General features: G+C 45.7%; 1 protein-coding gene across 3 annotated transcripts in view; it reads right to left on the bottom strand.

Moving 5' to 3' along the window:
• The window catches only part of AMOT (angiomotin), a 56,678-nt gene that overhangs the window by 27,709 nt on the left and 1,523 nt on the right, over positions 1–27,446 (bottom strand). For 2 of the 3 annotated variants that reach the window (XM_064713067.1, XM_064713066.1), the window contains exons 2-3: positions 3,915–4,080; positions 1,599–2,517 (exon numbers count right to left, since the gene is read on the bottom strand). In XM_064713067.1, the coding sequence (XP_064569137.1) occupies positions 1,599–2,470 (872 nt within the window). In that variant the 5' untranslated portion in view covers positions 2,471–2,517; positions 3,915–4,080. Of the gene's footprint in view, positions 1–1,598; positions 2,518–3,914; positions 4,081–17,096; positions 17,399–17,781; positions 17,912–27,446 lie in introns of those variants that run through there. The other variant, XM_064713065.1, reaches the window with a different exon arrangement.

The raw sequence follows: 27,446 nt of genomic DNA, 5'->3' as shown, positions 1-27,446 counted from the left end.
CTTTCTCCTCCCCCTCCTTCCCCCCACCATGTTCTTTCAAAGCAGCCAGGATCCATCCAATACAGACAAAAATCACCCTGTCTAGAGGAGCTGACTGTTGGCGTGTTTTCAAATACCTCTCCCTTGAACAGCAAGCAGGCTACATCTCACTGCATATAATATAAGGAGTATTTCTGATGCAGCAGAACCACTGAGGAGCTGTTTCCCTGTCCTGTGTGCACAGAGGTTTGAGGCCTTTGAATTTGCAAAAACATTTGCAACGAGCTTCTACAATCATTACCCCCCCTAAACCCTTTACTTCCCCTTTTCCTGGCCTCTTTATTATTTATTTAGCCAGATCAAAGGGCCTTTTCATCAGGCTTGTATGCTGCTGAAGTCATTTCAGATCACAAACAATGGTGGACAAACTCTGAAAATAGCTCCTCATAGGGCTAGGAAGGTTCTAAGCAGATTCAAACTCCCTAAAGCTCAGACTCTGCTCCCAAATACTGACTGGTTTCTTCATGCTCCCCTCAAAATGTGCAAGCACATATTCACAGAGACCTCTCCATTTACATCCTCCTGTTGCTCCTCTGAATTACCCTTTTAGCTTCAAAATGAGGCAAAAATCATTACACCAGATCCCAGCTGGTCAGGCAGAGGTGAGATGGTATGGGAACAGCTAAAGTGAGGCTGGGGTTTTAGCCCACCTTAATAAAACTTCATCTTCCCACATGGACATCAGTGTTTGGCTCAAGCCAAATCCAGCTCCTTATCTAGAGGGAACCAGAACAGGCTGAGATTTCAAATGATGCAAGAAAAATGAGCAAAAGCTGAACAAGCAAGCCTGGGATGAGGCACAAAGCATATTCAATTTTCCTCTCCTACACTTCAGGCCACTGAAAATAAAATTCTAAAAACTCTACAGGATTCTCAGAGGTGACTTTTGCTACCTGCACCATTATTGCTTTCATTCATTTTCTCCTTTCCTATGTGATGCACTTTTAAGAAAAATCTTTTGTCTGGCGGATGTAATTAAAGAACAACTTAAGTCTTGCAATAAGTAACTGCAAGTTTCTACAATGAATCACACCATAACTTTGGCTTTTGTAGCAAAGCTTTTGTGAGGCTCTGGAGCCTCAGCATTGAACTTCCCCATACCATAAAATCAAGTTGGCTTGTTTTTTTTCTTTGTAAAAAAGTATCAGGCCTCAGCATCTCTTTTTTTTGTTGGATTTTTTTTTTTTGTAAAAACGCATCAGACCTCTAGTCAGCTCCTGAAGCAGGTAACAGTCCTTCCAGACAGTCTACAGCTGAACACAAGGTGTCATCTCACATAATGAAGATGGGGTCTTTGCTGAAGGAAAACCTGCCTCAGGAGTTTTATACTGTCCTTCCCTACGTGGCTGTTTTAGTTTTACACTGTCATTCATGGACTGAGTTTTATATTGTCCTTCCCTACGTGGCTGTTTTAGTTTTACACTGTCATTCATGGACTGAGTTTTATGTTGTCATTCCCTATGTAGCTGTTTTAGTTTTACACTGTCATTCATGGACTGAGTTTTATGTTGTCATACCCTACGTGGCTGTCACAGGGCTTGTTTTAAGCTCTCTCTTACCTGACTGAGCCATACTCAGGGGGATGCTGATACCTCATCATGGGCCCATCAGATCTTCCCTGCTGGCTCATGCGATGCTCACTATAGAAATGCCCCGAGTCCTGAGGCTTGCAGTTCATAGACGGGGTGGACACGTTTTTGTAAGGGTACTCTGGGGGAGGCCCCCGCTGCTCCATTCCTTTGATGCTGGGCTGGGAAGGGGGCTGCACCGAGTTCTTGTAGAACTCATTGGAGCCAGAATTTTTGTAAGGGTCGCTGGACTGCTGGGGAGAGAGCGGGGACAGCGGGGAGAGCGGCGCGCTGGTGACGGGCGCGTGGGCCTTGACGCCGCTGGTGGCCAGGGACAGCTGCATCAGCCGCTCGCTCAGGGAGCGCACGTGGCCCTGCTTGAGGTCCTTCAGCCCCTCGTCCTGGTGCACCTTCCCCGGGCTCACCCTCTGCACCGTGGGCCTCCCCTCAGTCCTCATCTTCTGGTTGGTGACGCCCGTGACGTAGAAGGCGGCCCCGACGCTGGCGTGCGGCTGGCCCCGGAAATACTGCGACTGCACCTTGGCCTCCTCGTAGGTCGGCAGGTCCTCGCTGTTCTGGAGGCGTGGGGAGAGCTGCTTCTCCATGATGCTGTTGTCCACCTGTATCTCCTGGCCCTGGGGCTCCTGGCGGGCAGCATGAGTGACCAGCTGGTGCTCCTGGGAGCTCAGCCCTTCGTTCTGAGAGGCCGGGCTGCCGGTGCTGCTGAAAGGGGGGGCATTGCCTGTGGCTTGCTGGTGTAAGGCCAGAAGGTTGCGGTTGTCATTTGGGTTCCCGTATCGGAGCTGCTCCTGCAGCAGGCGCTGTAAAACTGTCGTAGCTGCTTGCTCTTCTGAATTCCTCATCTCAAACTCTGGTGCCTTTTGGGTGGAATGTAAAAGCTGCCCTTGACCTAAGGAAAGGAGACACGGTTATTAGCGCCTGAGTGGATGGAGGGAGAGATATTCAGGAGCCACGGCTTGAAATACAGAAAAAAAGCAGGTTAGATTACCAAAGGTTCCCATAACAATGGGGGTCATCAAGGCCCGTGGAGACCTAAGAAGGACGTGCATGCCCGAGGGGCAAAGCCTCACAAAGGTGATGAAAGGTGACTTGAAAGTTTATAGGCAAATCAATCCGCTGCAAGCAGTAGGGATGCGTGCCAAATACCTCAGACAGCATCTCGGGCAAAAAGGAGACGTGGAATTCACAGGATGATGGTAAAAATGCCTGAAACCTGTTTGCTTTATACTTGGAGTTACCAACAGTGAAATACACTTCCCATATTTGTAGGCAGACAAGGATTGAAGTGTGAAATCAGCAACTTGTCGGTTTCAAGGGAAAGAAAAAAATAAAAAAGAGGCCCATTGAGATAGCATATGGTTCAAAAGAAGTAAAGAAATCTCTCGGCTTGAATAAAGCAATTAATGAATACCTAGTTAGCCAGCAGGTTTTCAGAGTTATGAAATGCCCAGAGTGAGATCAGCACCTCTTCTCCCTGCTGCAGAAAAGCCCAGGCACGGTGCAAGTGAGGACTCAGGAACTTCCTGCTGTACAAAGGCAACCAAATCCTCACACACATCTAAATATCCTCAGCGGAATGCATGCAAATGCAAGGGGAGGAAAAAGAGTTGTCTGATCTAAGGAACAGAAAAAGACCTCTGAGTGGCAGGAAAAAACACAGCGTCCCAATGAGAGAAACACAAAGAGCCAATGTCAGGCACATCCTAAGCACAGATTAGGCCAGTGACCAACAGCAATTGCATTTTGCTCAGTCTCCCAGTGGAGTCAGGAGTGTGTCATGGAAACTCGGGCCCATCGGCCTTGCCTGAGTTGAAATATCAAAAATTAATGATACCTTTGAGACATGTAACTGAAAGCAGAGCTACTTTTGAGCTAGAACAGCTCAGAATAGAGCTCAGCCTCACTCGCTGGCCAAGCTGCAGCTCTGCCCTGACAGCACAACACGTGTTGGTGTTCTGGCATTTTCTTTTGTCTCCTTTTTTCTGCATTACATTGTCCCTCAGCAGAAGGTAACTTGTTCCCAACAGTTTGTTCTGTGGCAGAACCAGGAGGCCTGAAGGGTCTGCTTTGTGCTGCACCTCCACAAGCTCCCCGTTTGCTCCCTCAGACCAGCCAACCCTGCAACACAAGGACTCCCACTGGGCACACAAAAGCCTCCTGCAAATCTTAATGAAGAGAAAGTTAAAATCCACCTCATTCCAGGCTGCCCACCACGGCAGGAATTCAGGCCCTGTTAGCTGACCTGGAATGTGACTCCTTTGAAATGCTGTTTGAAGTGGCACATACCTTTGTCCTTCACTTGCAGTTCCCTGGGAAGGAGGAGCAGTTCTGCCACATGGGGGGACACACTCAGCCTTCCTCCTGCAAACCCAGGATCCCCACTCAGAGATGGCTTCAGGCTCCTCTTCAGCAGGCCTGATCACTTGATACTCTCCTCGCTCCCAAAACAATTCTGAGGAAAGCATTGAAAACACCATTTTAACCAGCAGATGAGACCCTCAAAATAATAAACCTTGGCCCATAGTTCAGATTTTCCTTTTGTAGCTCCTTGTTTTCTCCCAGAGCCCAACAATTTTGATCCCTTTAGGATGAATGAACCCCCGTGTCCCCAGCAATCTACTCCAGCTGCTGCTTTAATCATGACCATTTCTGCTCCAAGACTAAATGTTGCCAAGTAATGCTTTGTCCCATCTGTGCCTCCAAGTGAAACAGTGATTAAAACCCGCTAATTCTTTAACTCCATTGTTTTATTTTTTTGCTCAGAATGAAAGCTGCAGCACAGATGAGGATGCCCTGTGCTTATGGCTCCTTTGCCAGTGGTGCTGAGTATTTCAAACTGTGTCAGCAGAAATCCTCTGCTGGATGGTGACACTGTGAAATGCTTGATAAACTTCAACACACTGTGCCTCAGAAATGACTGTGAGAATGATCAGTTTGTGAATATTAGCTTTATTTTACAGACTGGGAAAGTCAGGGGAAGAAAAGGACACTGACAAGAGTTTATGCCAGAAATACATTGCAGAGCACAGCTCTAATTCCCAAAACACTCTTTAATTACGTTACTTTTTTCCTTCAGAATATGAAGCAGTAAAGAAACTTTAACCATTGAGAGGAGAAGCAGGAGAATACAGAACAATGTGTATTTAGGCATGTTACAAGAGGCAGTTACCGAAGGTGTCCTAAAGAAAAAGCAATACAAAAGATGTGGAACATATTTGTGCACTCAGTGTGTTCATACTTTAAGGAAAGGCAATGAAAACAGAACTAGTGAAACTAAAAATATTCATTGATACGTATAATTTAACTTAATTTCCTGGAATGTTGCAAAAAATAAAGTGAACAGATGTAGTGAAGGAATGCAGACGTGGATACTTCTGTCTCTGACTTATTACAGCACAAATCCACACCCAACAAAAACTATCTCAGATCTGCAAGTTAAATACTTGAGGTGTCAACAGCAATTTCAAGGCACATGAACAATATCTAAGGAGAGAACAAGGCAGTGTTGTGTGGTGTGGTACTTCAAGATGGTGGTTGAAAAAAGCAGCTAATGTCAAATTCTTAACTGGTGACTTAGCTCGAGAGGGATATATTGAAAACAGCTGCCAGCAAATATGCAGGAAAGAACCTTTAAAGCAGGCATTAAAGATAGCAGATAACTGGAGCAATTTCTAGCCTCTTTTCTCAGTGTTGCACAACAGAAGTTAAGGATTCCTCATCCCCCTCACACCAGAATCATCACTGACTCTTCTTTTTATAATTTTTTTTAAAACCAAGCTGCCCTGAGCAACCCTTTTTATTAGAGTATAAAAAGGCTTTTATTATGCAATATGATGCTGCCTTTCCACCCAAAGATTTCTTTTGTCTCAACTGGAAAAATCTAAGGAGGTGGTGGTGAGGGGGATTGTTTATTTTTTTAATACAAAGATACAATCCAGCTTGAGATTCTGCCTCTCTGCCTTAAAGAATTTTTTTCAACAGACAAATCCAATCTGTGCATGTTTAACTCCTTCAAATGCTCCAGGAACCATTTCACACGCAGAGCTTCACTCCTCAGCACTACCAGCTCATTCTGCTGAGCTGAGGGAGGGAGGGCACAGTTCACACTGAAAAACATTTGCTGGAACTCAATACTACTACTTTTAGTGTGGGTGTAAACTAGAAATCAACCTGGAAACCCAAAGCAAAAGGTGGGCTGAGATATAATATGAAGATATTCTGGCCAACAAATCCGCTTTCTTTAAATACCAACTGGTAGCCTATTTTTTTCCAGTTTTATCCCATTATTTTTAATTAACAAAGAAAATCTTGTGCAACTAACTTGGGTGGCAGCATTCCTGGAATCTGCTTTCTGAGCAGGCTGAAAACTCCTGGCAGAACCAGTGAGTTAACTTTTCTATTAACAAAACACAAAAATGAACAGTACAATTGGTGCTGAAGCCCATGTGTTATTTATTTGGACACCAAACTCTATTTTTTTTGTCAGGCTCTTCCAGCAATTTCGGTTTTCACTGTGCCAAAGATGGAAATTAGTGAGATGCACTGGAAAAGTTATGCTAGAGCTGGAAGGAAATTGGGAAGGTTCTGTAGATACTTTAAACAGACATATTTAGGATTTTAGCCTACATCTATTATGATTGATAGGGCTGAAATCAGACTGCCAAGAGCTCTGCCAAACTGTACGGATTGGATGCACAAAACCTAGAAACACCTTTTCCAGTGGAAAATTCAGGTTTAGATCAAATCTCATCCAAGCAACCACAGTGAGATTTCCCAGGCTGAATCAATTTTGCAATTTGCTCCCAAGCATTGCAGCTCTATCATCTTACACCTCATTCTAAACTCTGGTCTGAAATTACTGCTGGTAATTTGAGGGAAAAGCTCTGGAGGAAACATCAGAACCTAGAACTGGTAGAACTAAGACAGGAATTGCAAATAATGCTTCACCATGCTGAGATCAAGAATGGGCACAAAATGGGGGTAGTGGAGGTACTATTTAAGGAAGAAAAGCCTCATGTTTGCAGGGCATTGTGTAAAAACCCAGTAGCTGAGGCTTCTGTCTTAAACATCATGTAATTATGCACAGGAACCTTGCCAGTCCCTCGTGAGGAAGGAAGATTAATGAAGAATTTAAAATGATAATACTGCCAGGCTGTAGGGAACCAAAGCAGCACATTTCTGTACAGCATGCAAATATTTTCCAGCATTATAAAAATAAACAAGCTTAGACAAGTGAGCGACTCACCACTGTTTGATGAGTGGCTCTAATGCTATAGCTCAATTAACCTGCATGGAGCAATAATAACCTCACCAGCAAAGAGAAGCATCTTTCTTTAGCTTGTGAAACCAAGAGGAATGCAAGAGTCCCTGTGAGGACAGCCTGTGCATACTTGCCCAGAATTACTGCTTAGCCAAGGAGCTAATTAGCTTACACATCAGGTGGGATGGGAACAGGTTCACCACCTCATCAGGGCTGCACTACAGTTAAGCACTTTCAGTTTTACTCCTAAATTCTGTGTCACTCACACCTGAAACAATCCAGTGTCAGACTTCAAACTCCAGCAGCAAATTCTGTAGAGCAATTCTGTGGTTTCTTAAAGGATGTGCTTGTGATACTGCCCATCCTGGCTGGCAGCAGGGGATGGGATGCTACCAGGCAGATGAAGTTTTTGGCTGGTTTTTAGATGCTGGGCTCTCCTCAGACAGACCTGCACTCTGTAATAGAGGAGGGGACAGGAAACAGTGTGGAAAGGACCAGCTGTGAGGTCCCTGGGCAGCACTCCCATGCTGAGTCACCCCTGGGTAATGGAAACACTGCTGCTCCATGGCCCACGCAAAGCCCAGCAGGCTGATCCCTGATCCTGCAGAATTCCCTCAACCTGTGTTGTTGAACCGTGGCTGTTCTGCACCAAGGCTCACTCTGGAGTGGCTGGGAGCACCAGGGACTCAGAGGCAAGGTCCCAAATTATTTAATGAACAGTGGATGTTATCACTGAATGCTCTTTGCTTCCTTCCAGTCGTACCCAACGAGGAGGAGGAGGAGGAGGAGGGAGAGAATACACACCAGGCTAGTCCTGGAGAATAAAGATTCCCAACGTCTGGCGCCAACACCCAGACCTGCAAGGCAGCACCCAACAAGTCCCAGCACTGTGAGATCATTTTAGCACCTGCTCCTAAGCAGGAGGAGTTCCAGACTCCATCCATAAACACCTCCCCAGCTCCCATCCAACCCTCCTGGCCCTGCCTGCCTCCATCTGCTGCCCCTGGCTCAGGTGATCCCGCAGGGTGGCACCCAGCAGGTGCATGGAGTGCTGCCAGCATTACTCATCTTCATTCCACAAGGGCAGAGTCACCGGGCAAACAAGAAAAACTTCCTTCTTTTAACGAAAAACAAGAACAATGTCACCCGCAGGGGGGCAAATAAGATGCATACCCATTGTATTAGATCATCGTGCTGCAGCAAGGAAAGGCCAGGAGAACAACCAAAGACTGGGCCTGGTTTTAACAACTCTCCCTGCCAAAATGAGTCCACCTGAGCCAGGATTAGGCTGTCCCTAATCCTGCCCCTCAAACACTGGCACCAGGCAGCCTGGCAGGCTGAACAAAAGGCAGCAAGTTGCTTGGCCTGGCTGGAGATAAGTAAGTCAAGACATCAACATGGGAAGATCCCCTCTAAATTACATCTCAAAGGAAAAAACTGACAAGACCTTACTTGACCTTTGAATTACTGCTCCCCTCAATAAAAAGTATCAATTTCTTCACAGGGAAGTTCCTATAATCTTCACCAACATAATTCAGGCTTTATATTACAAAGGAAAAAAAGAATAAACACTTACAAAGCCCAGTATAAATAGGAATGTGTAGTGGCTTTTAAGCACTTTGAAAAGAATGCTTTGGGATTTCAAGTTCCTCCCTAAAATTTGAAAAGTGACAGGAGCAGGACAATTTATTCTCAAAATACCAGTCTAATAGGAAAACCAGCTGTTTTTATGGAGAATATTTCTACATGAAGACATCACACCACTCAATTACTTACACTGTTATGCAGCACTACCTAACACTGCTCACACATGTGCACAGTCACAACCCTTTAGGGGCAGGTTCTGCCATTTCTGCATCATTAATGAAACCCAAATTCCACTGCTACCAACTCCAGAAAGGCCAAGATCTCACCTTTTAGATGTCTTCTTGCTAAAACCAGCTTGAGCTCACTCAGCTTCAGCCACACCAGGTCTCATTTCAGAGAAATTCCTCCCAGCACACAGCAAGCAAGATTCATCTGCCTCAAACTTCAGCGATTCCCAGTTATTATCCCTGCAGAACTGGGGAATTGCTGCAGTTTGAACTCAAGATCAAGCTTTGTTTTGTGTTTTGAGAACGCTCCACTTCTGGCTGCTGCTGGCACTCAGGCAGCGCCCTGCTTCTGTCGTCAGCAGCCCCTGTCCCACAACCATCCCAGCTATGCCTCAGCACCAGTTTCATTGCATTGTGTGGTTTCTCCATTCCTCCCCTGATTTAGTCCAGGCCTCTCCTCGGGGCTCTCAGATAATGAAAACCATGTGAGAGTAAAATGTAATCTTCAAACACGCAAACCGGTTTCATGTGCATTATCAGAAGGGAGCAAAATGTTGACAGTGCATCATTTGTCCCTACAGATAGGATCAGACTCTTTTAATTGCTGCTGAGATTAAAAAAAAAAAAAAAAAAAAGATTGGAATCACTATCTAGGTTAAAAATAAAGTCAAAATTCAAAGCTAAAAGCTTAAGCAGTCCTGAAAACAATGGAAATATGATCCTCAAAGAGATATATCCATTTTTGTGCCACCTTAAGGTAGTTTTTCCTCAAATATCAGTTGTGACATCCTGAAAATTTATATCATAAGTTGACACAAATAAAAAACGTAGGTGGAGGAGGATGCAGAGAAGAAAACAACCACTATGGCCTAACTTTAGCATGGAATTTTCTGGCTTTTTCTAGCAATACCACAATTTCAACTATTTTAAGCCCCATATGGAGGAGCTCTTCTTATTTCAGAATGCTGTTTCACAGAATTTAAAGGGACTAGCCACAGAATCCAGAAAGCAGGCAGGAATGCCCTCTCCTTTGGTCTCAGGTCTGCTTTTTGTTTCCTTTAGAAAAAGAAACAGCTAAAATACAGATAAATTGCCAGTTATCAGCCAGAGATGCTGTGGCCCAAGGAAGGGCACAAACCCAGCGCAGTTCTGGGACAGCCCAACACCACTGAGAGATCTCAGTGAGTGCCATGGGGTAAAAATATGAATTAAAACTAAAACCCTACAGAAGATCCAGCCCACTGCATCTTTAGACAGCAAGGATGTTATAAAAGTGGTTTTGGTGTTGTTCTTTTATCATAACCACCTGGGCTTTTCATGTGCACCTTGTAAAAAACCTTTAATTACCTACAAGATGATTAATTGAGCCTCACCACCACACTGGGAGGAAGATATTACTCCATTCATTTTAGCACAGTGGTGACTGGCTAAGCCTTGGCCTATACTGATGTTTTTTGTTGCCACAACTATGTCACTCAGGGAATTGATTTCTTTCAATGTGAGTATTCCAGCAACCACTCTAAAACAGATGCAGTTAGTGTAGGAAATAATTGGGTTTAGGTGTATTGCTTAGGAAACCTCGTGTAAACCACACCAGCACAACTTCTGCCTTGCTAACAGAAACTCCATCACTGCTGGGAAGATTTTCTGTAGTAACAGCAAGCACAGATCCTGCCTAAATGGATCAGGGATGTTGGCACCACAGGACTTGTGCAAGCAGAAGGCACAGGAACCCTCTGAGAGTTTTCTACTGGAGAAGATACTTCTGCAGAGGATCCTCAGCAGCTGCAGGAAAATAGTTAAAGATTCAGAGCCTAAATGAGCTTCATTGAGAGCACAGAAAGCAGAGGTAGCACACAGCTCCTGGAGCACAAATCCAAGGCGATTTACCCTCCCTGCTCCCCTGAGAGCTCAGTCAATGGCAGCAGGGCCTGTGCAGGAAATGCCCTCAGCTCTCCCCTGCCTGAGGAATGCAGTGCCAGGGCCTCTCCAGGCAGGAAAAGCTGCTGCCCTGGGCTCCCAAGGGAACACATCCTGCAGTGTGCCTGCCCCAGCACCTCCCTGGGCCCTGACCTCCATCCCAGCCTTTTGGACTGCTCATGGAAGCTCCCCTCAGCAGCAGGGGATGGGGCCAGCAGTGTCCCACACACAGCTCCTATTGCCAGCCCTGCTCCCCAAATCAGAAACCCACTGGGCTTTCAGCACATGCTAAATCCACTCTTCCCCCCAGCAGTGCTAAGCTTTTTTTCATAACTTTTTCTCTTCTAAAGAAGATCCAAGTGCTCCACACCCAATCCCAGCTCGACAAGAGCAAAAGCTGCTCTTTCTCATGGAACTTTGGAGTGCTCTTTTGTGCCTGCTCTCCACAGATCCCTCATCTTACCCAAAGGAAGGGTGGAACAGGCTATGTAATGGCTCTTGGTCTCTTCAACCTTCCTCATTTACAGTCAAAAATGTTCCAAATTTGTTTTTACCCAGCACAAATATCAGCACTCAGCTGTGCTGACTCCAGAAAATTCCAGATTACCAGCTCCCTGTGCACCTCCACAGCTACCCCAGGATCCCAGACTGGTTTGAGTTGGAAGGAACATTAAACCCCATCTCATTCCAGCCCCCCAGCACAGGCAGGGATGCCATCTCACACTGGTTTTAAATTCTGGCTCTCCAAAAATACCGAGGAGGTTTCAGCTTTGTTTCTTTTCAAAAAGACAATGGGAAAACAAGGAAAATATATTTTCCCAAGCCCCACAGCAAGACAGGCTAGCCCCAGTATGAAGCAATCAAATTTGTTTCAGCTGAACACAGAACCACCCAAATTAGAACAGCAGGAAAAGTCCACCAAACCCTGATGGGAACAAAGTCACTGAAATGTGGAATTACTTTCCTTGAGGGTTCCAGTAAATATTCCTGATATATTAAGTAATTCTTTCAAAAAACAAGTTCTGTAGAGACACAAAACATTTTAAGCAAATATTACCGTGACACAACTCTTAGACAAGGTCTTACAAATGCTAATTAATTCATTAAACAAAATCCTAAACTGGCTTAATTCATAAACATTCATATAAGAGAACTGTTCAACAACATCTTGGTCTACAATTGGACACTCTAAGTGCTTTGCTAATACAAATAAGCCTTTAAAAACCAATTTTATTGGATCAGAGAACTTTTTTGTCATTTACACAAAGTCTGGTTCTGTACTGTGACCAATACTGATGAGCCTTAGCCCAACAGTGGTTACCAAGGAAAATGACCAAAGACCTTTCCAAACTCCCCAAGAATTTCAAATATTTAGTATTTAAAAAAAAAAAAAAGTTATTTTAAGCTGAGACACAACCAAACTAGACGAGAGTCATTCTCAGAGAGGACAAGAAAGTAAAAAAGCGGCGAGCCTGAATGGCAGCATTTATCTGTGAAGCCCTTCTGCAGGAGCAGGAATGCAGAGTGCCTGCCAGGAGCAGAGGAGACACTCAGCCCTTGGGAACAGGAGGGAGCCCTCACTCGTCCAGGGCCAGCCAAGCCCTGTGGGAGCTGCCCAGGACGAGGATGACACATCCAAGGGCCAGGGATCCACAGCTCCATCCCAGGGAGACTCCAACACACGTTCCTCATGCACCCGGGCTGAGCTCTCACACAAACCTCTCCACTCTGCTAAGGCAGCATCTTAAAGCCTTGAGAGGGTTTGAATTCTGTTCTCAAGGTTGTTTTTTTTTAATTCATATTTCATTTTCTATTCCTACTCACTCCTCATGCATCGAGATCTTGCTGACATCAAATGCCTGGTTTGCCCTGAATGGCCATTTATACACAGGTATGTTTTAAATCTATTCTTACTTTAAAAATTACATCCAAACACAAATTCCATCAACCACAAAAAACTCCTTTCACTTACAGGCATAGCAGGCAGTAAGAAAAGACTAAAAAAGCATGTTTAAAAAAATTATTGCTCCTAGGAACAACTTCACACTATTTTTCCCCAAAGCTGTTGGATCTTTTTCCTGTGCTGAAGACATTTCAAGGCTGCTCTTGGAGAGCCAGGTAACATGCAAGATTTGGATATTTGCTGACTTTAGAGTTCTCCATACAGCCCATTCCTTTCACATGGACACAGTTCCAGTATCAGATCTGTCCAAAGCATGCACCAAATGCTTTTGGAAAGGCTGAAGGTATGGCCATGGAGGCTGCAGCATGAAGTTCTTCCTTCAGTGGCCAGCACTGCATTCCAGAGCTGCTTGGGAATATACTCTGTCCTGTATAAAAGGGTTTAACAACTCCTGCAGCCAAACTGGACTCACAGGGCAGGTAGGTGCCTGCTCTTTCATAAAAGACAATGATTTAAGTCTACAATATGATGCTGCTGCCACATTTGGGGCATGTGCAGAGAAAAAATCAGGTACCAAGGTATGTGGAAGCCTAACCTAGAAAGTACCTACTCATCAGAAAGTAAAAAAAGCAAAGAATTCCTGAAAGGAATGAGCTTAGAGAAATGGGTTGTGGCCCAGATTCAACACAATGGACTAAATCACTTTGACAAATCCTCCAGTGCTTCCTGCAAGTGTAAAAGCCCAGCAACAGGCAGTTTGGAACACTTCTATGAGGAACCAAGTCCTCTCTTGTACTCCAGTGGACACAAGAGGAGAAAGAGAGCCTGGGCCTTATTGCCAATCCCCAAGAATGGCTGTTCTCACACTTTTATAAACACTTGGTCTCCATGGAAGGGGGATACCTAGCAGCAAACATTGGCAACCAAGGACATTCCACTCCCACTATATCCTCCACAATAGCAAGGAGGGGGGAAAAATCCATAAGGCTGCTTTGATTAGGAGCACTTTGAGAGGACTTCTTCAAAAGTGAGTGTCTGAAAATACCTTAAAATGTGGGAATGTGCAACAACAGCCAGATAGGGGAAAACAGACATCTTACTTTATTCTGAAAGCATTTACACTTCAGCCCAAAGTGGGAACATCCATTAATCCAAGAATCTTTTGCCAAGAACAAGGTCATCATTTTCTTTTTAATTCACAACATATTCTGCACCAAACAGAGAATCTCATCATTTACAGGTGTTTGGAGCCAGGTTTTAGTTTAATGCATACTCTGAATTGTAAGAACTGTATTATACTGGGTTTTGTCTTCCCTGCAGGTCAGAGGTCTGCAGCTCTTTGAAAGCCACCAGTAAGAATGAAACAAAAAGTGCACAAGGAGTTCTGCCCCACAAGGGGGGTATAAACAGACAAATTCTTTCACTGCCAGAAGTATTTATACATTAACACATTCTTGGACTGTTGATAATTCTAAAACTGAAGACCTATTCCTGTGTATACATTACTACAACAATCTAAACCAAGCTCAGATTTTACTCCACATTAAGAAAATTAAGCTTTAATGAGCTCAAATTCTACTTGAGCTGCTTGCTCATTGCAGTGACAGTGAGCCCCAGCCATGGAGCAAGGCATCATTGTGCTGAGCCCTAGGAAGAATTAAATGGTGCAAGTTGTTCTATCAAAATAACCATCAAAAAAAATATAAATCACATTACACTCAACTGGAAACAAAAGGAAGGCCTAGAAGTGGGAGAAGCATGGGGGTTGCAAATTCTCAATTTCACTGTCATGGCTAGCAAAATGTGGCAGCAAAGCAATGCAACCTTATTTCTAAATAAACAAAAAGATTGGTCAGTCTGCTGATGCAAGACAGACTAAAGAGAACAAGAGAACTATTAAATTATCTCCACTTCTGGGATTCTGGCTATTCTTTTGCAAAGTGAATGGCTTATGCTAATCAGGATGCATCTGAAATGCATCATTCAAGCCTTCTTGTGCAAATACAGTTCTTATTTATCCCAAAAGATCCCCACCAGCTGGCAATGTTTGCATACAATGTTAAACCCAACCTCAAGAGCCCATGCATTATGAGTCATTTTACACTTAAAAACATTAGTTCCCTTCAGAGTTCTCCAAGACCGTGTATCCCACGAGAAGAATTTCAGTGGAATTCAGCAATAATACACTATGTTACCATCCAACTTCCTCCAGCACAAAGAAGTTACAAGTTTTCTGTTGTTCGGTGGGTTTGGTTTTTTTCCCCTCCTAACAGTGCTTTCCCCCAGAACATCTTTGGGGAAGGAACAAAAGATTTGCACCAATCCCTTCTGCATGAATCAAATATTTATGCTATACCCTCTTGAAGCACTTTCATCTAGTAACCTATGGAATGTGATCTCCTGACCTCAACACTCAGGCACGTCTAAATCAGCTGCCCTTTGAGCTGTATTAGAGGCCACAGAGAATTTTTATACATTTGTATCAGGCATATGAAAACCCTGTGGCCACAAAGCTCTGCCACAAAGCATTAGTGCAAAGTGTGCTCTGGGAAAGGGGAATGCTTTGCTTGTCCCACGTTCATGGCACAATCTGATGTTGTGTGTCACCAGAGCAGGCAGGATGATGAACCACGCTAGCAGCACATGAACCAGCCAGCACAATTTAAATTCAAGTGTCATGGCAAGCTCCAAGATCACATCCCACATGGCCATTCTGCCCAGCTCCCTTCTGCCTCCAGCCCCCTCCCCAGGGCAGCCAGCACTGCCTGCAAAAAACCTCCAGAATCCAAAAGGCAAAGCACTTGTGGGATGAGCAGGCACCCCATTCCCTCCTTCTGGAAATCCCACCCTTTCCTCAAGAAAAATAAATCATTCTTGTCTTTCTAGCTCGTAGGAATCTTTGAAGGATGGGGTTATGTTCCAAATAAGTGTCCTGGAAGCACAAGAGAGGGAGACCAGGTGTCCCAGATGAACCTGCAACTTCAACTACAGCACACATTTTTCCAGGCTCAGCTCGTGACCCTGCTCCCTCGAGGAGCAATCACTGAGGTAACCCTGGTGAAAGTCTGACCCAGAGATTTAACAGGGTCATGGGCCTGATGGTAGGGCTCGTGTTTTCACAGCAGCCCTGAAAACCCAACGTGATGCTGCCCATGCTCACAGGGGAGCAGCACGAGGGCGCAGGGAAAGCTCCAGAACACAGCTCCAGTGTTCCCACCCTGACCTGGTAGCAAAGGCTCAGTGCCCTGAAACAGTCAAGCAGAAAAAGGTGAGACAGCAGCCAAAAGCAAGCCCCTGGAGGGATCCTGGGCAGTCCCCTCAAGGTGCCCCAGTGGCTGCTGCACTTCAGCAGAGACCAAGGCACCCCCAGGTCTGAGGGTCCAGCAGCTCACAGCACCCTGCCTTGCTGCCCCACCTATCCCACCTTCTCTTCCCACACAAATCCCTCCAGGGAAGAGGAAGGGAAAAAACAAACCTTAAAAAAGAAAGCGGAACAGGGAGCAGGACAGACCAACATGTAGCATTTCCTGTATCATCCACAGGAAAAACCCACGCAGCGGGGAAGAGCTCAGTGTCAAGGCTGGTTCCACCACGTGAACAGGCAGTTCCTCCTGCTGGGGGATGCTGTGTGATCCCACAGGGAACAATACAATCTTCCCTGACACAAGGAGTCCCACTAGCAGCCACACAAAATTCCACAGGTCCTTCCCTTGCAGAAATGCCTGCTAACAAAGAAGGAAGGAGGAATGCGGGTACAGAGCTGGGGGAGAAGGAAAATGAGACATTCACTGTGGTATTATCACTTGTAAACCAGGACACACTCAGCACTTGGCCCCTACAGAAAGGAGTATTCTGCAAAATATGTTTCCCTGCACAGAGACTGGGCCTCCATCCAGTTATTATGTGCACATGTCCCTGCTGCGTTTTCAGTCTTACTTCGGGAAGAAAAAATCTCAAAACAAAGAAAACATCCCCTCATATTCACTGTGCACAGTGCCAAGCATGCTCCTGACCATGTTCAATAATCTGTTAAGGCGTGCTAATTATGGGTGCAACACTTTTGCACCTTGTGACACAGCAGTAAAGCACTTAATGTAAAACAAATTCCAGTGTGAAACAAGAAATCAGCCGATCGTGGCAGCCCTGTTTGCACGTGTGATACAGAAATGCACAGAGATGCTCCTCGGTGCAGCACGACCAGCAAAGACAATTTCAACACGTGGATTACAAGCACAATGACTGCAATTATTTTCTCAAAAGAAAAGAGCACCACAAGAAACGGCTGCTTTCAAACACAGCCTGACACAAACCCACTTCAGCGACTTCCACCGAGTTTTACTCAATCCAATTACACACAAGTACATCACTATTCGTTTTGGCAATTTACTACCACTGGTGAAATAGGTGGATGAGCGTATTTTGTTCTTTTTTTCTTTTGCAAGATGAAAAGCAAACTTTACAGGAGAGAGAAGTGATGGACAAAAGCTGACAGAGAAGAGAGCCAGTCTAAATCCCAGGTTAAGGCTGGAGAAAGAATGCAGAGTCCCTTGCAGCATGAGCACATCTCTTACCTAGTGATCTGCTGAAGACAAAAGGGTTTTCTTCTTTTCAGAAACTGGACACTTGTAGCTCGTTGGGTCAGTCACACAAAGCTTCCCTGCTGCCAAAGGTATTCTTTTTCCCCTCGGGTTTTTGTTGTTGTTGTTTGGTTTTTTACCCCAGAGAGTAAAGGGCAGAACAGTGGATTCAGCAGGGGCAAAGGGTGGAATTCGAGATTTAACGGGCTGGAGAACTGCAGAGCTCTCTCCAAAAGATGCTGTATTTCAAGGCGCTTTCATTTGCAAATCCTTCTTCATCCTCAGTGTCAATAAAACTGGAGGAGGGGAGTAAACTTTTTTTAACCGCAGAAATAAACCGGACTCCACAGTACGGGGAATGTGATACAAACTGGATTTATGGCTCGACTTTTTATTAAAAATAAATATACTTTCAGAACAGGCAATCGAGCTGGAAGGGGGGTTAAAAAATCCCAGAGTCAGCCAGGACCTGCCCGCGGTCGCTGGGAGGAGGATAGCGGTACCTCGAGAGCGGCAGAATAAACACAAAGAGGGGAAAGTCCGCGTCCGGCGGTGGCAGCTGGGCTGTCAGTGGCAGCGCCGCCCGGGGCAGTGGCAGCGCCCGCGGCCCCGGCAGCGAAGGGCGGCCCGCGGCATCGCGCCCGGCCGGGCTGCGCTGGGTTCGCTGCTCCTCGGTTACCTGTGCGCGGCGGCGGAGCGGAGCGGAGCGGGGCCGGGCTGGCGGCACGGAGCGGGCAGAGCGGGCGGCACGGGCGGCTGGGCTCCCTCCTCCGCCTCCTTCCGCTGCTGAGGGCGCGGGCGGCCCGCGGGAGCGCTGGGCCGGGGCGGGCAGGAAGCGCCGCCGCCCCCGGGCCCGCCCCGCCCGCCCGCGGCACCGCCCCCGCTCCGCTCCGCTCCGCCCGCCGCCGCCGCCGCTATTGTGTGCGGACACACGGACACACGGACACACGGAGCGGCCCGAGCCGAGCGCGGGGAGCAGCGCTGCGGGACCTGGCCCCGCACACGCACCCCAACCACCCCATCCTGTGCCCGGAGCGGCGTCCAAACGCTCCTGGAGCTCTCTGGGGAGCCTGGGCAGTGCCACAGCACCCACTGGGGCAAGAGAACCTTTCCCGAATTCCCAGCCTGAGCCTCCCTGACACAGCTCCAGCCGCTCCCTGGGCTCCTGTCTGTGCCCACAGAGAGAGATCGGAGCTGCCCCTCCAGTGGCCCTGGGAGGATGTTGAAGACACAACGAGGTCTCCTCCATGCTGAACACACCAAGTGATCTCAGCCACTCCTCATAAGAGTTTCCATCTAGACCTTTTCCCATCCTCGTGGCCTCCTTTGTGCACTCTCCTAAAAGCTTCATATCTTTTTTATATTCTCGTGCCCAAAACGGCTCAAAACATTGGAGGTGAGATCAGCCCGGTGCAGAGCACAGCACAGCAGGACAATCCCCTCCCTGGCCTGGCTGGTGATGCTGTGCCCAGTGCCCCCCAGGACAGACTTGGTCCCTCTGCCACACCTGGGCAGCTGTGGAAGCACCTACAGGAGTCAGCCCCACCAAACCAACCTGCCCAGCCACTGGACTGAAATGGGTTTATAGCAGTGTACACCACCCCAGGATTCACCCCCCTTTTTGCTGGCCAAATGCTGAAAATAAATGAAAGCAAGGCAAGAACTGATCATGACTAACTGCACATAGGCAGGGTATTAAAGGAGATCCCTGTATATAATGTTCTACTTAAAACCAAAATGTATATCACATGATCTTCCAAAGATTAGGCTGTCCTGATGGGAAATACCCACAGACCTCTACTACTCTGCCACAGCTGGAAATAATGATGAGTGTAGAAAGGTGAGACACTTCAGTTCTCCCCACATACAACTCTGATTTTGCTGTGTTTCAGCATTTTATCACATGACAAAAGATGGTGGCCACATTCAGAAGTGGCTTTTACTAAAGGCTTTAGTGCCTGGAATCAGAGTGTGGAATTTCAACTCCTAAAACAGTTTATCTTTAAACATTCCACAACCTTTACAGCAAAGCATGGACTCACCACCTTTGTGCATGTGACCCCATTCAAAAGCCTGTAAAAGGATCCCAAAATGCTGCTAAAAAGGAATACTTAAGGCAGTCTTGTTTTGGAAGATCTAATAGAGGATTAGTAATGGCAGTAACACAGTCAGCTCTGCAGAGGAACCAGTCTTTGCACCAGAGAGGCAAAGCTCTTGTTCTGAAATGGGCTAAGCAGCACCAACTTCTGCTCACCCCATCCCTGTAATCAGGGCAAAGCCCCAGTCTAAACAAGGCCCAGAGATAACAAACTGGTCCTTCAGTGGGGACTTATTTGTGTACAAACAATCTACCCTGCCTTTCTCACAATCCACCTCCTCCTCCAGCTTTTGCATAGGGAGCACTGGAATCCTCCCCCAGCGAGGCCATTCCTGTCCTGAACTCCAGAGGAGGACAATCTCCCAGTGACAGCTTCCACTTGGCTCCTGCTCATTTCCTTGGAATTTCAAAAAAAAGCAAAACAGAAAACTGAATGCAGCTGTCATGGTGTGTCCACAGCTGATTTAATACATAAAGGCCTGATCATGCAAATATGAAGCCCACTAAGCAGTAAGTTTTGAGGCTAAGATGCCACCAGTTTCCAAAAAAAACCCTGAAAGTGCAAAAACTGCATTGTGAAATTTGGCTTTCATGTGAGGAGAGATGGCACGATTCAGCCATTTACCTTTTAATCACTCTGAGCAAATAAATCCTTTCCAACATTCCCAAATGTTAACATTGAAAAGAAAGACTTGGCCAAAAATTCAGGAAGTCGAATTACAGAAATCCCAAATGCAGCATCTATAAACATCTATTTTTTTCCCCCCCTTATAACCAACATTCATTCACTGGAATGTTTTAATGGAAGAAATGCAGAAACACATGTAAACAGCTCATTAACATCCCATAACCTTACAGCTTGAAACGCCAAAGGAAAAAAAAACAGGCAGTGGAGAAGCAGCTACTGAAGGCAACATTTGCTGGATGCTGTGGGGCAGCGTTGCAAGGGGAATTAGCACAGCTCGAGCGAGGGAAAGAGTTATAAACTGTGCTTCAGTCACACATCCTGTCTCCCTCCCACATGCTCAAAGAAAATATGGGAGTAAAGAGAGGAGGCAGAGCCATCAGGAAAGCACAAGCATTGCTCCATGCAGGCACTGGGGAGCAGCGAGCCTTGCCCGAGGCGCGTTAACCTCCGCTGCCTATTCCAGGAGCACCGCTCGCGTTCAACCCACACAAGTGGAGATAGCAGCCTTATCGGGGCTGCAAAAGAACAAAGCTGCATGAAATCCAAACTCTCTTCCTTAAAGCACTCTCCCCCTGTATCCTCCCTGCACCCAGCTCCCCGCCCAGGCCGGTGCTCAGGAGCTCCAGCACACATCTGAACGGCTGCCAGCGGAGGAAGCCAGCAGTTTCCATACACACATCACGCCACAATGTGGGAATTCAGGAAACAACACAAGAAAGGGGTTCCTAATAACTGTTCCAGCGTGCTCGGGCCAATTTATGCAATCACACAAAGGTCACGGTGGTTGTGCTAAAAAGCACAAAAGATAAACGCTACAACGGCAACTAATTCAAAGCAGGAGAATAAATCTCTGGCTTAGGAAAACCTAGAGTAGCTCCACCTACAATTTTTTAAGAGGTTGTCCTTCACATTCTTTAAAATTCCTCCATCTTAAAGTTCCTGCCTGCAGGAATGGCTGCAGCTCAGGCGCCCTTTGTCCGCAGCAGCTGGAGCTCAGGAAGCTGCTGATATGATCCCTCCTGTACAGACACAGCTCAGCTCAGCATCCACTCACCACTGCACAGGGCCCTGGATTCATTTCCCTGCAGCTCTGATCTCGAGCCAGTTTAACAGAGCTTTTCTTCTCGCACATAAAAATAAAGTGTTAGCAGGGCTCAGAATTGGCATTTAGCTCTTGGGGCCAGACAGGACGTCCCCACCAAAGTGAGGGGTTCTTTGTCTATAAAATATATTATTGGGCAAAATAATGACCCTACAGTAAACAGACAGTAATACAAAGAAACAGGAAAAAAAAACCTAAGAAGAGGAACTGAGGATGTTTGCCAGGAGCAAGGAACAGGAATTTCTGAAAAGGGAGAGCGTATTTCTTGTCATAGAAGACAAAGACAGAATCCCAGAATGGTTTGGGCTGGAAGGGACCTTAAAGCTCATTTCATTCCACCTCCTGCCTTGGACAGTGACACCTTCCACCATCCCAGGCTGCTCCAAGCCCTGTCCAACCTGGCCTTGGACACTTCCAGGTGTGTTTGACAGATACTCATTGAATAAAAGGAAGTAAGCAAACCATGACCACATGTTTGGGAGTACAGATCAAAACCAGACTAAAAGATTTCAAAGCCTTGTGAAAATCACAAGAAATGTGTGGAGAAAGCACCAAGGTACCAGAAGGCTGAGTGGTTGGTCCAAAGTCAGGCTGGGAGTTCAGGCTGCACTTGCAGAGGCCCGGCCTTGCTGCCCACATGCAGTGAGCTCAGACATGCAGTACTGCAGCTTTTGCTGCTCTTTCACCACCTGGTTTTAGCACCCACACCTTCAGGCTGGCCATGGCCATCTTTGAGTCCTTTGCAGAGGATTTGGTGCTGCTGCCACATCCAGCCCTGAGCTGTAACAAGGCCTGAAAAGCACCCTTGGGTCCTGCGTTGGGTATGGCTGGAGAGACACTACGATTTCTGAATGGAAAGGGAATCAGACAGATGAGAGACTGAGGCATGAACTACACGAGTTATTATTCACCAAGATGGCAAGAACAGCTATTCACAGATCAAGAGCACCAGAAATTACCACCATCAAACTTGACATGCGTGCAATTGCTAGAAAAATTGTATTCTCAAAACACACGAGCAGGAACAGTTACACACTACTTATTCCTTTGGCCTTCACTAAAGTAACTGCTGTGTCTCTCCATACAAGTGTATTATTTTACCAATTCTACACAATAAAACTTTGATGGCCACATAACTTCTGGGAGGGAAGTAACTGATACAGAAACCTCTGCAAAGCCAACTTGATGTCCTGTCTTTCCTGTGATTTACACTGTAACACAGCCCCAGCTCATCTAAGATTTTTCATGCTGCTGTGTGTGAAGAGTTTTAAAAGTCTGTCAGTCTGGGAGGTGCCTCTAATGGGTTGTAACTCAAGTGCAGCGTGGTTCCTGGGGTGAAGAAAAGGCCTGTAAGGAAGGGGGAGAAAAGGAACAGCTTACCACAGTGAAATGTAATATAGAGGTCAGCAGTGACATGTCACCCATGAGGTGATTGATCAGGTACCACCTGTAAGGAGAATTATTCTAACTGCTGAACCTTGGCCCCTGTCTGTGCAGAGCTGCAGAAGAGAGCTGTGTATCCAGGAGAGTGGTAAACAACTGCCAACTATGGAAAAACAAATGTTGCAGCTTTGCCCTAAACACATTCACACCTAGTGCCCTGCAGTTAAATGTAGTTTGGGCAAAATAATGTCAGTCTGGTACAAAGTCATTTCCTTAAAAAACACTCTTCTTCTCCCAAAGATGGACCTGTAAGCCTTTAGCTGATGTCTATTATATGTTAACAATCTTGATGTAGGAAAGTTGACCACTCCCTTGCTTCCCTGCACCCTTATCTTTCAAATCTCTTTAAATAGAGATGTGTCTTTAAAATCTGCTGGAGTTAACTGAAAGATTCCCTCAACTTCCAGTGGATTTGGACAAGAGTGAATTGTAAGAGTAAAGCATGGGAGCACTGAACTTCAGCACAATATTTGTTTGCTCCCAAGGACTAAAGATTGTGTGAAATTACAAGTGAACAAGATGTACAGCAGGTTCTTCAGCAAAAACCAGACTTGCTAATCCTGATATTTCAATGACCATAAAGCCTAAGAGGGGACAACCATGGCTGGTTTGATACCAAAAACCCAACCTCTCCAAAGGCTCCAGGCCTTAAAATGGTGCAGCTGTATTGATAAATACCACAGGGAGGGGGGACAGGACTCTTTGATTTAAAGCTCTTGCAACTCATTTTTAATGCTGATATCAGAAGCAGACTCAAAAGTGAGAAATGAGAGAGGCCCAACCAGCAGCAATCTCTGGCTGGGAGCAACCTTGCAATGCCTGGGAAGGGTAAAGGCATGGTCTCAGTGAAACACTCAGTGCCATGTGCATGCAAGAGCTCTGTAATTGCAGGAGCAGAGCCATCTTCCCCTGCTACAGAGGAGCTGTACTGTAACCAGCTTGTTCTGAACATGAAATTAAAGAAGAGAAATGAAAGGAGAAAAAAATGTTAGGTACAAAAAACATATTGCAATAAAATAGATTCATTTCTCTTAAACAACTTCTTCAAAAAGTGCCAATTAGAATTTTTATGAATACATAGATGTGCTCCTAAAAGCAGTCTTTTCCCTGTAGTAAGCTACAAAAGACTGATAATTAGAGAGAGCAAGATATCAAGTTACAGGTAATTGATTAACATTTCATTTTCATGTAAATGAAAAACTAAAAATAGAATTATGGAAAAAAGTCTGATTAGATTTTACCATCATTTTCAAAGGCAGCTGCCACATTCTAGAAGAGCACCAGCACTCTCTGCTGGTGATCTTTGTTCAGCAGTTATCAGGAGAAAAATGAGGGATGAAAGTGCATTATGTTCTTGATATGAAATGCCATTTTTGTTTTAAATTGGTGATTAATTAGGTCCCTAACAATTCAGCAAACAGCAACTCTAGGAGCTAGCTATGCTTTTGGAAACAACACAGCCATTACTAAGAACTGCATTTACTCGGGGCAATCATCACTCACTGGAATAAATTTCACTGTCTCAAATAAACATCTGATGTAAATGCTTCTCTCAGCAGAAAGCACTTCTGTGGTGCTGCCACACAAAGACAAGCTGGTGTGAGAATTCCCATAATGCCAAATCCCTTGGCTCCACCCTGACTTTCCATCAATTTTTGGCCTATGCCAAGAAAAACAGCTCTCCTTTAAGAAGTCCTAGCCCAGCTGCAACACCTTCCCCAACAGGAGCCACAGTGGCAATGCTGCTGTGTTCTCATCAAAGCAAACCTGCTCCCAGCCCTGTGTCTGTTCCACCCTTTGCCAGGAAGCTGGAAAAGCTTGGATTCCCTCTCCCCAGGATGCACCCAAGCCACCTCTCCTGGGCTGCCTCACACACCTGAGCCAGAGCTGGCACAGGGACAAAGAGGCAGCAAAACCCTCAGTGCCAGCTGCCCCAGCTCCCAAACTGTGCTCGGATCAGGCACCAGGAAGAAGGGTTAAAAACTGGCAAATTGAACCCATGTGCAGCTCATGGAAGTGTGGGAAACAAAAGAGACAATGTTAAGGACAGAGTATTCATTAGCAAAGGGCTCAAGTTTCTTGGCTTCTGCCATCTGCTTCCCAAAGGCCATTTTTCAAGGTAGCTTTTTGTTCTTCACTGTTGAATGTAGCTGTGGAAAGACATCCTACTCCTTCTGAGCTAATGAACCAAAGCTCAGTGCACGTTCAATGCCTTAAAATATTTTGTCTCTTCAATTCCCTGAGGACAAGAAGGGAATGCAATGTCAGAGGTGGGGTTTTTCTCCTGGGATTTGGATGAAATTTTTACCTGACACAGCTGACCTGAAAACCTCAGACACATCCATAAATATTCATTTACACTATAGTTATTAAATACATACAGAAATTCCATGTTAACAAAAACAAATACACAAGACTTCACAACACTGTATATATCTGTATAGTATGTGTAGAGATATACAGCCCTTTTGACTATATTCCTTTATGAAGTAAAACTTGGGAAGAACAGCTCCTGAATTAGAGAAACAGCTCACAGCCCTAAAAAGAACACGCTCTGTGGTAAAAATAAGTGAGTTTTAACATAGTTGTAAGTCAAAGTCAGGAATAATTGTTCTAATGCATTCTGCTCCTGACAGATCTCAAATTTAGAAGAGCTTCACATTTGCTGAGAGTCCCAAGGAACTCTTTAAGCATTCAGGGATCACTGACACTTGGCAGAGTGGGACAGAGTGACAGCCAAATGCCAAGCACAGCTCTGAAACCCTGCATGAGGAACAGACATTGCTGCCTAAGGGGGCAGAGCAAGTTTCCCACCGCAGACAAGGACAAGAGTTTTCAAACCTGAAGTTTTCTGCTCTTCAAGGAATTTAATATTGTGCACATGACAGGATCCAGCCAGAGACAAGTGATCTACAAGGGATGAGAAGATGCTGAAAGCCTTGAGAACCTGAGCACCTATAGGACATTAACATGATTACTTTTTTAATATTATTAACTATACATGCCAGGCTGCCCTTAAATATTTTCTTCCCACATTCCTACCCACACCTTTACCTTTGTGCCATAGGAATTCTGTGTTCAGCTCTGCCCCTTGATCATTAATGCAGACTCCTGAGCTTCAGACTTCAAAGCAAGGCAGGATTAAGAGTCACAGGACTGGGACAGCACCAAACCCTCCCTGTGCAGGAACCTCCACCTTGTGTTCGACTCCACAAACACCTCCTGAGTGTCAGGACTGGGAAATCCAGGGATTTACGTGGAGCTTCCCACAGGTGAAGTTAATAAAGGAGCCCAACAGTGCCTCATCTCCTTCCAAACACTGGGAAATGAAAGGAAATAGGAATTTCTCCTGGGGTTTGAGAAAGAAAGATGTGAGTGCTCTACAAACATGCAAGGGAAGAAACCAAAGGCTTCATTGTGGAAATGCTCTTCTCCAGGAAAGCTCTTCTCTTCTCCCTCTCCTCAGCAACACACGAGAATGTTCTCAGGGAACCCATCATCACCCACAACCCTGGTGGTGGTTTAGATTTTATTCCTGACTTTTCTATTTTTCCCTCTCACCCTCCCTCATTCTGCTTCTCAAAATGTCTGCAGTCCCAGTTTCCTCATTTCTGCACATCCTCCCCTGCCATGTGCAGCACATCCCAGTACCCCCAGCATTCCTGGGAGCTCCAGCCATGCCCCACTACTCAGGGCTTCCAGCAATGAGATGACAACACAACACAAATGAAGACATTACAGCACAGATATATCAAGAAACAGGTCTGTCCAAGACCCTGAGGAACTTTGGGACTCATTTCAATCAGCATCCCTTTGAGTTACATTTGAAAATTACACCAGCTTAGCCAAGATTAAGGAACATCAGACTTAGGCAGAAAGGCAGTCTGGGCTTTTTCAGCTTTAATTGCAGCTGCTCTTATATCACCCACTTACAAGGAAATTCCACAACACCAGACTAACACAGGTGCAGCTCCTTTAGTGGTAAAAAGTTGCTAGAGATCACCAGACTCAGGAATTTTCATGACTACATGGTCCACACCTGCTCTGAGTTAGAAATGGCAATGCTACAGTGGGAGAAGCTGTTATAGAGACACTCAGTGCCCCCATCAGCCTCATGATCCTCATGAACACTGGGCTGAAGTGATGGTAGGTGGTGTCACAGAGCAGAGATTTACTTGCTGAGAAGGTGAACTGCAAAGCCAAACTCAGAAATTTCTCTGCCTAACGAGAAGCTTGCAATTAGGTCATTGCTGAGAGCTGGGTAAGCACAGATCAGAGCAGAAACATTCCCACAGAATAACTCAGATGTGACAGCAGGTACTTGGAATGAGAACAAGGACTTCATCCACGCAGCCCTGCTGCTGAGTTATGTGGATAAACAGTGATCCTGATGGAGCCAGCCCCCAGCAGGACAGCAGGTGTCGGGACACACAGACCCAGTTCAGCACAAGCAAACTAAATTCCCAAACAGGAAAGCCCATCTCCAACTTTTGAAATTTGACAAAGAGCTCAGAGCAAGTTTCAGGTGAGAATTCTATTTAGGATGTGGATGAACTGGATCCAGGCCACAACTTTTGCATCTTCTGGACTCCAGTTAGAGCAATGCTTCTTATTTCTGAGCCCTATTTCTGCTAAAATACTCCATCAGTTCTATGCCCAACCCTGCTCAGCTCAGGCTGGATATTTTGGTAAACAAAAGACCTTTATTCAAATGCCAAGGAACTTCACTGGAACACTCTCCAAGCTGCTTTTTGGTCACTGAGACTCCCTCCCTTGGATCCTGCACATGGAATTACCTGTCCTAGGGGCACACAGGTCAGGAGAGGGGAGATTTGTGGGTTAATGGGATACTGTTCTGGTCAGGGAGATTAGGTTACCAGGCCATGCCTTGTAACACACCACCTTCTTCGATGTGGCACTTCAGTTTACAACTGGGGATTTCTCCTAATTAGATTGTACTTTTAATTATTTATGGCCTGTATTATCTGCAAAAGCTGCCCAAAACCTAAGCCT

The sequence above is a fragment of the Zonotrichia leucophrys genome, chromosome 4A (assembly GCF_028769735.1).
Source record: "Zonotrichia leucophrys gambelii isolate GWCS_2022_RI chromosome 4A, RI_Zleu_2.0, whole genome shotgun sequence".
Taxonomy (NCBI): Eukaryota; Metazoa; Chordata; class Aves; order Passeriformes; family Passerellidae; genus Zonotrichia; species Zonotrichia leucophrys.
This window is presented reverse-complemented; position numbering and strand designations above follow the sequence as displayed.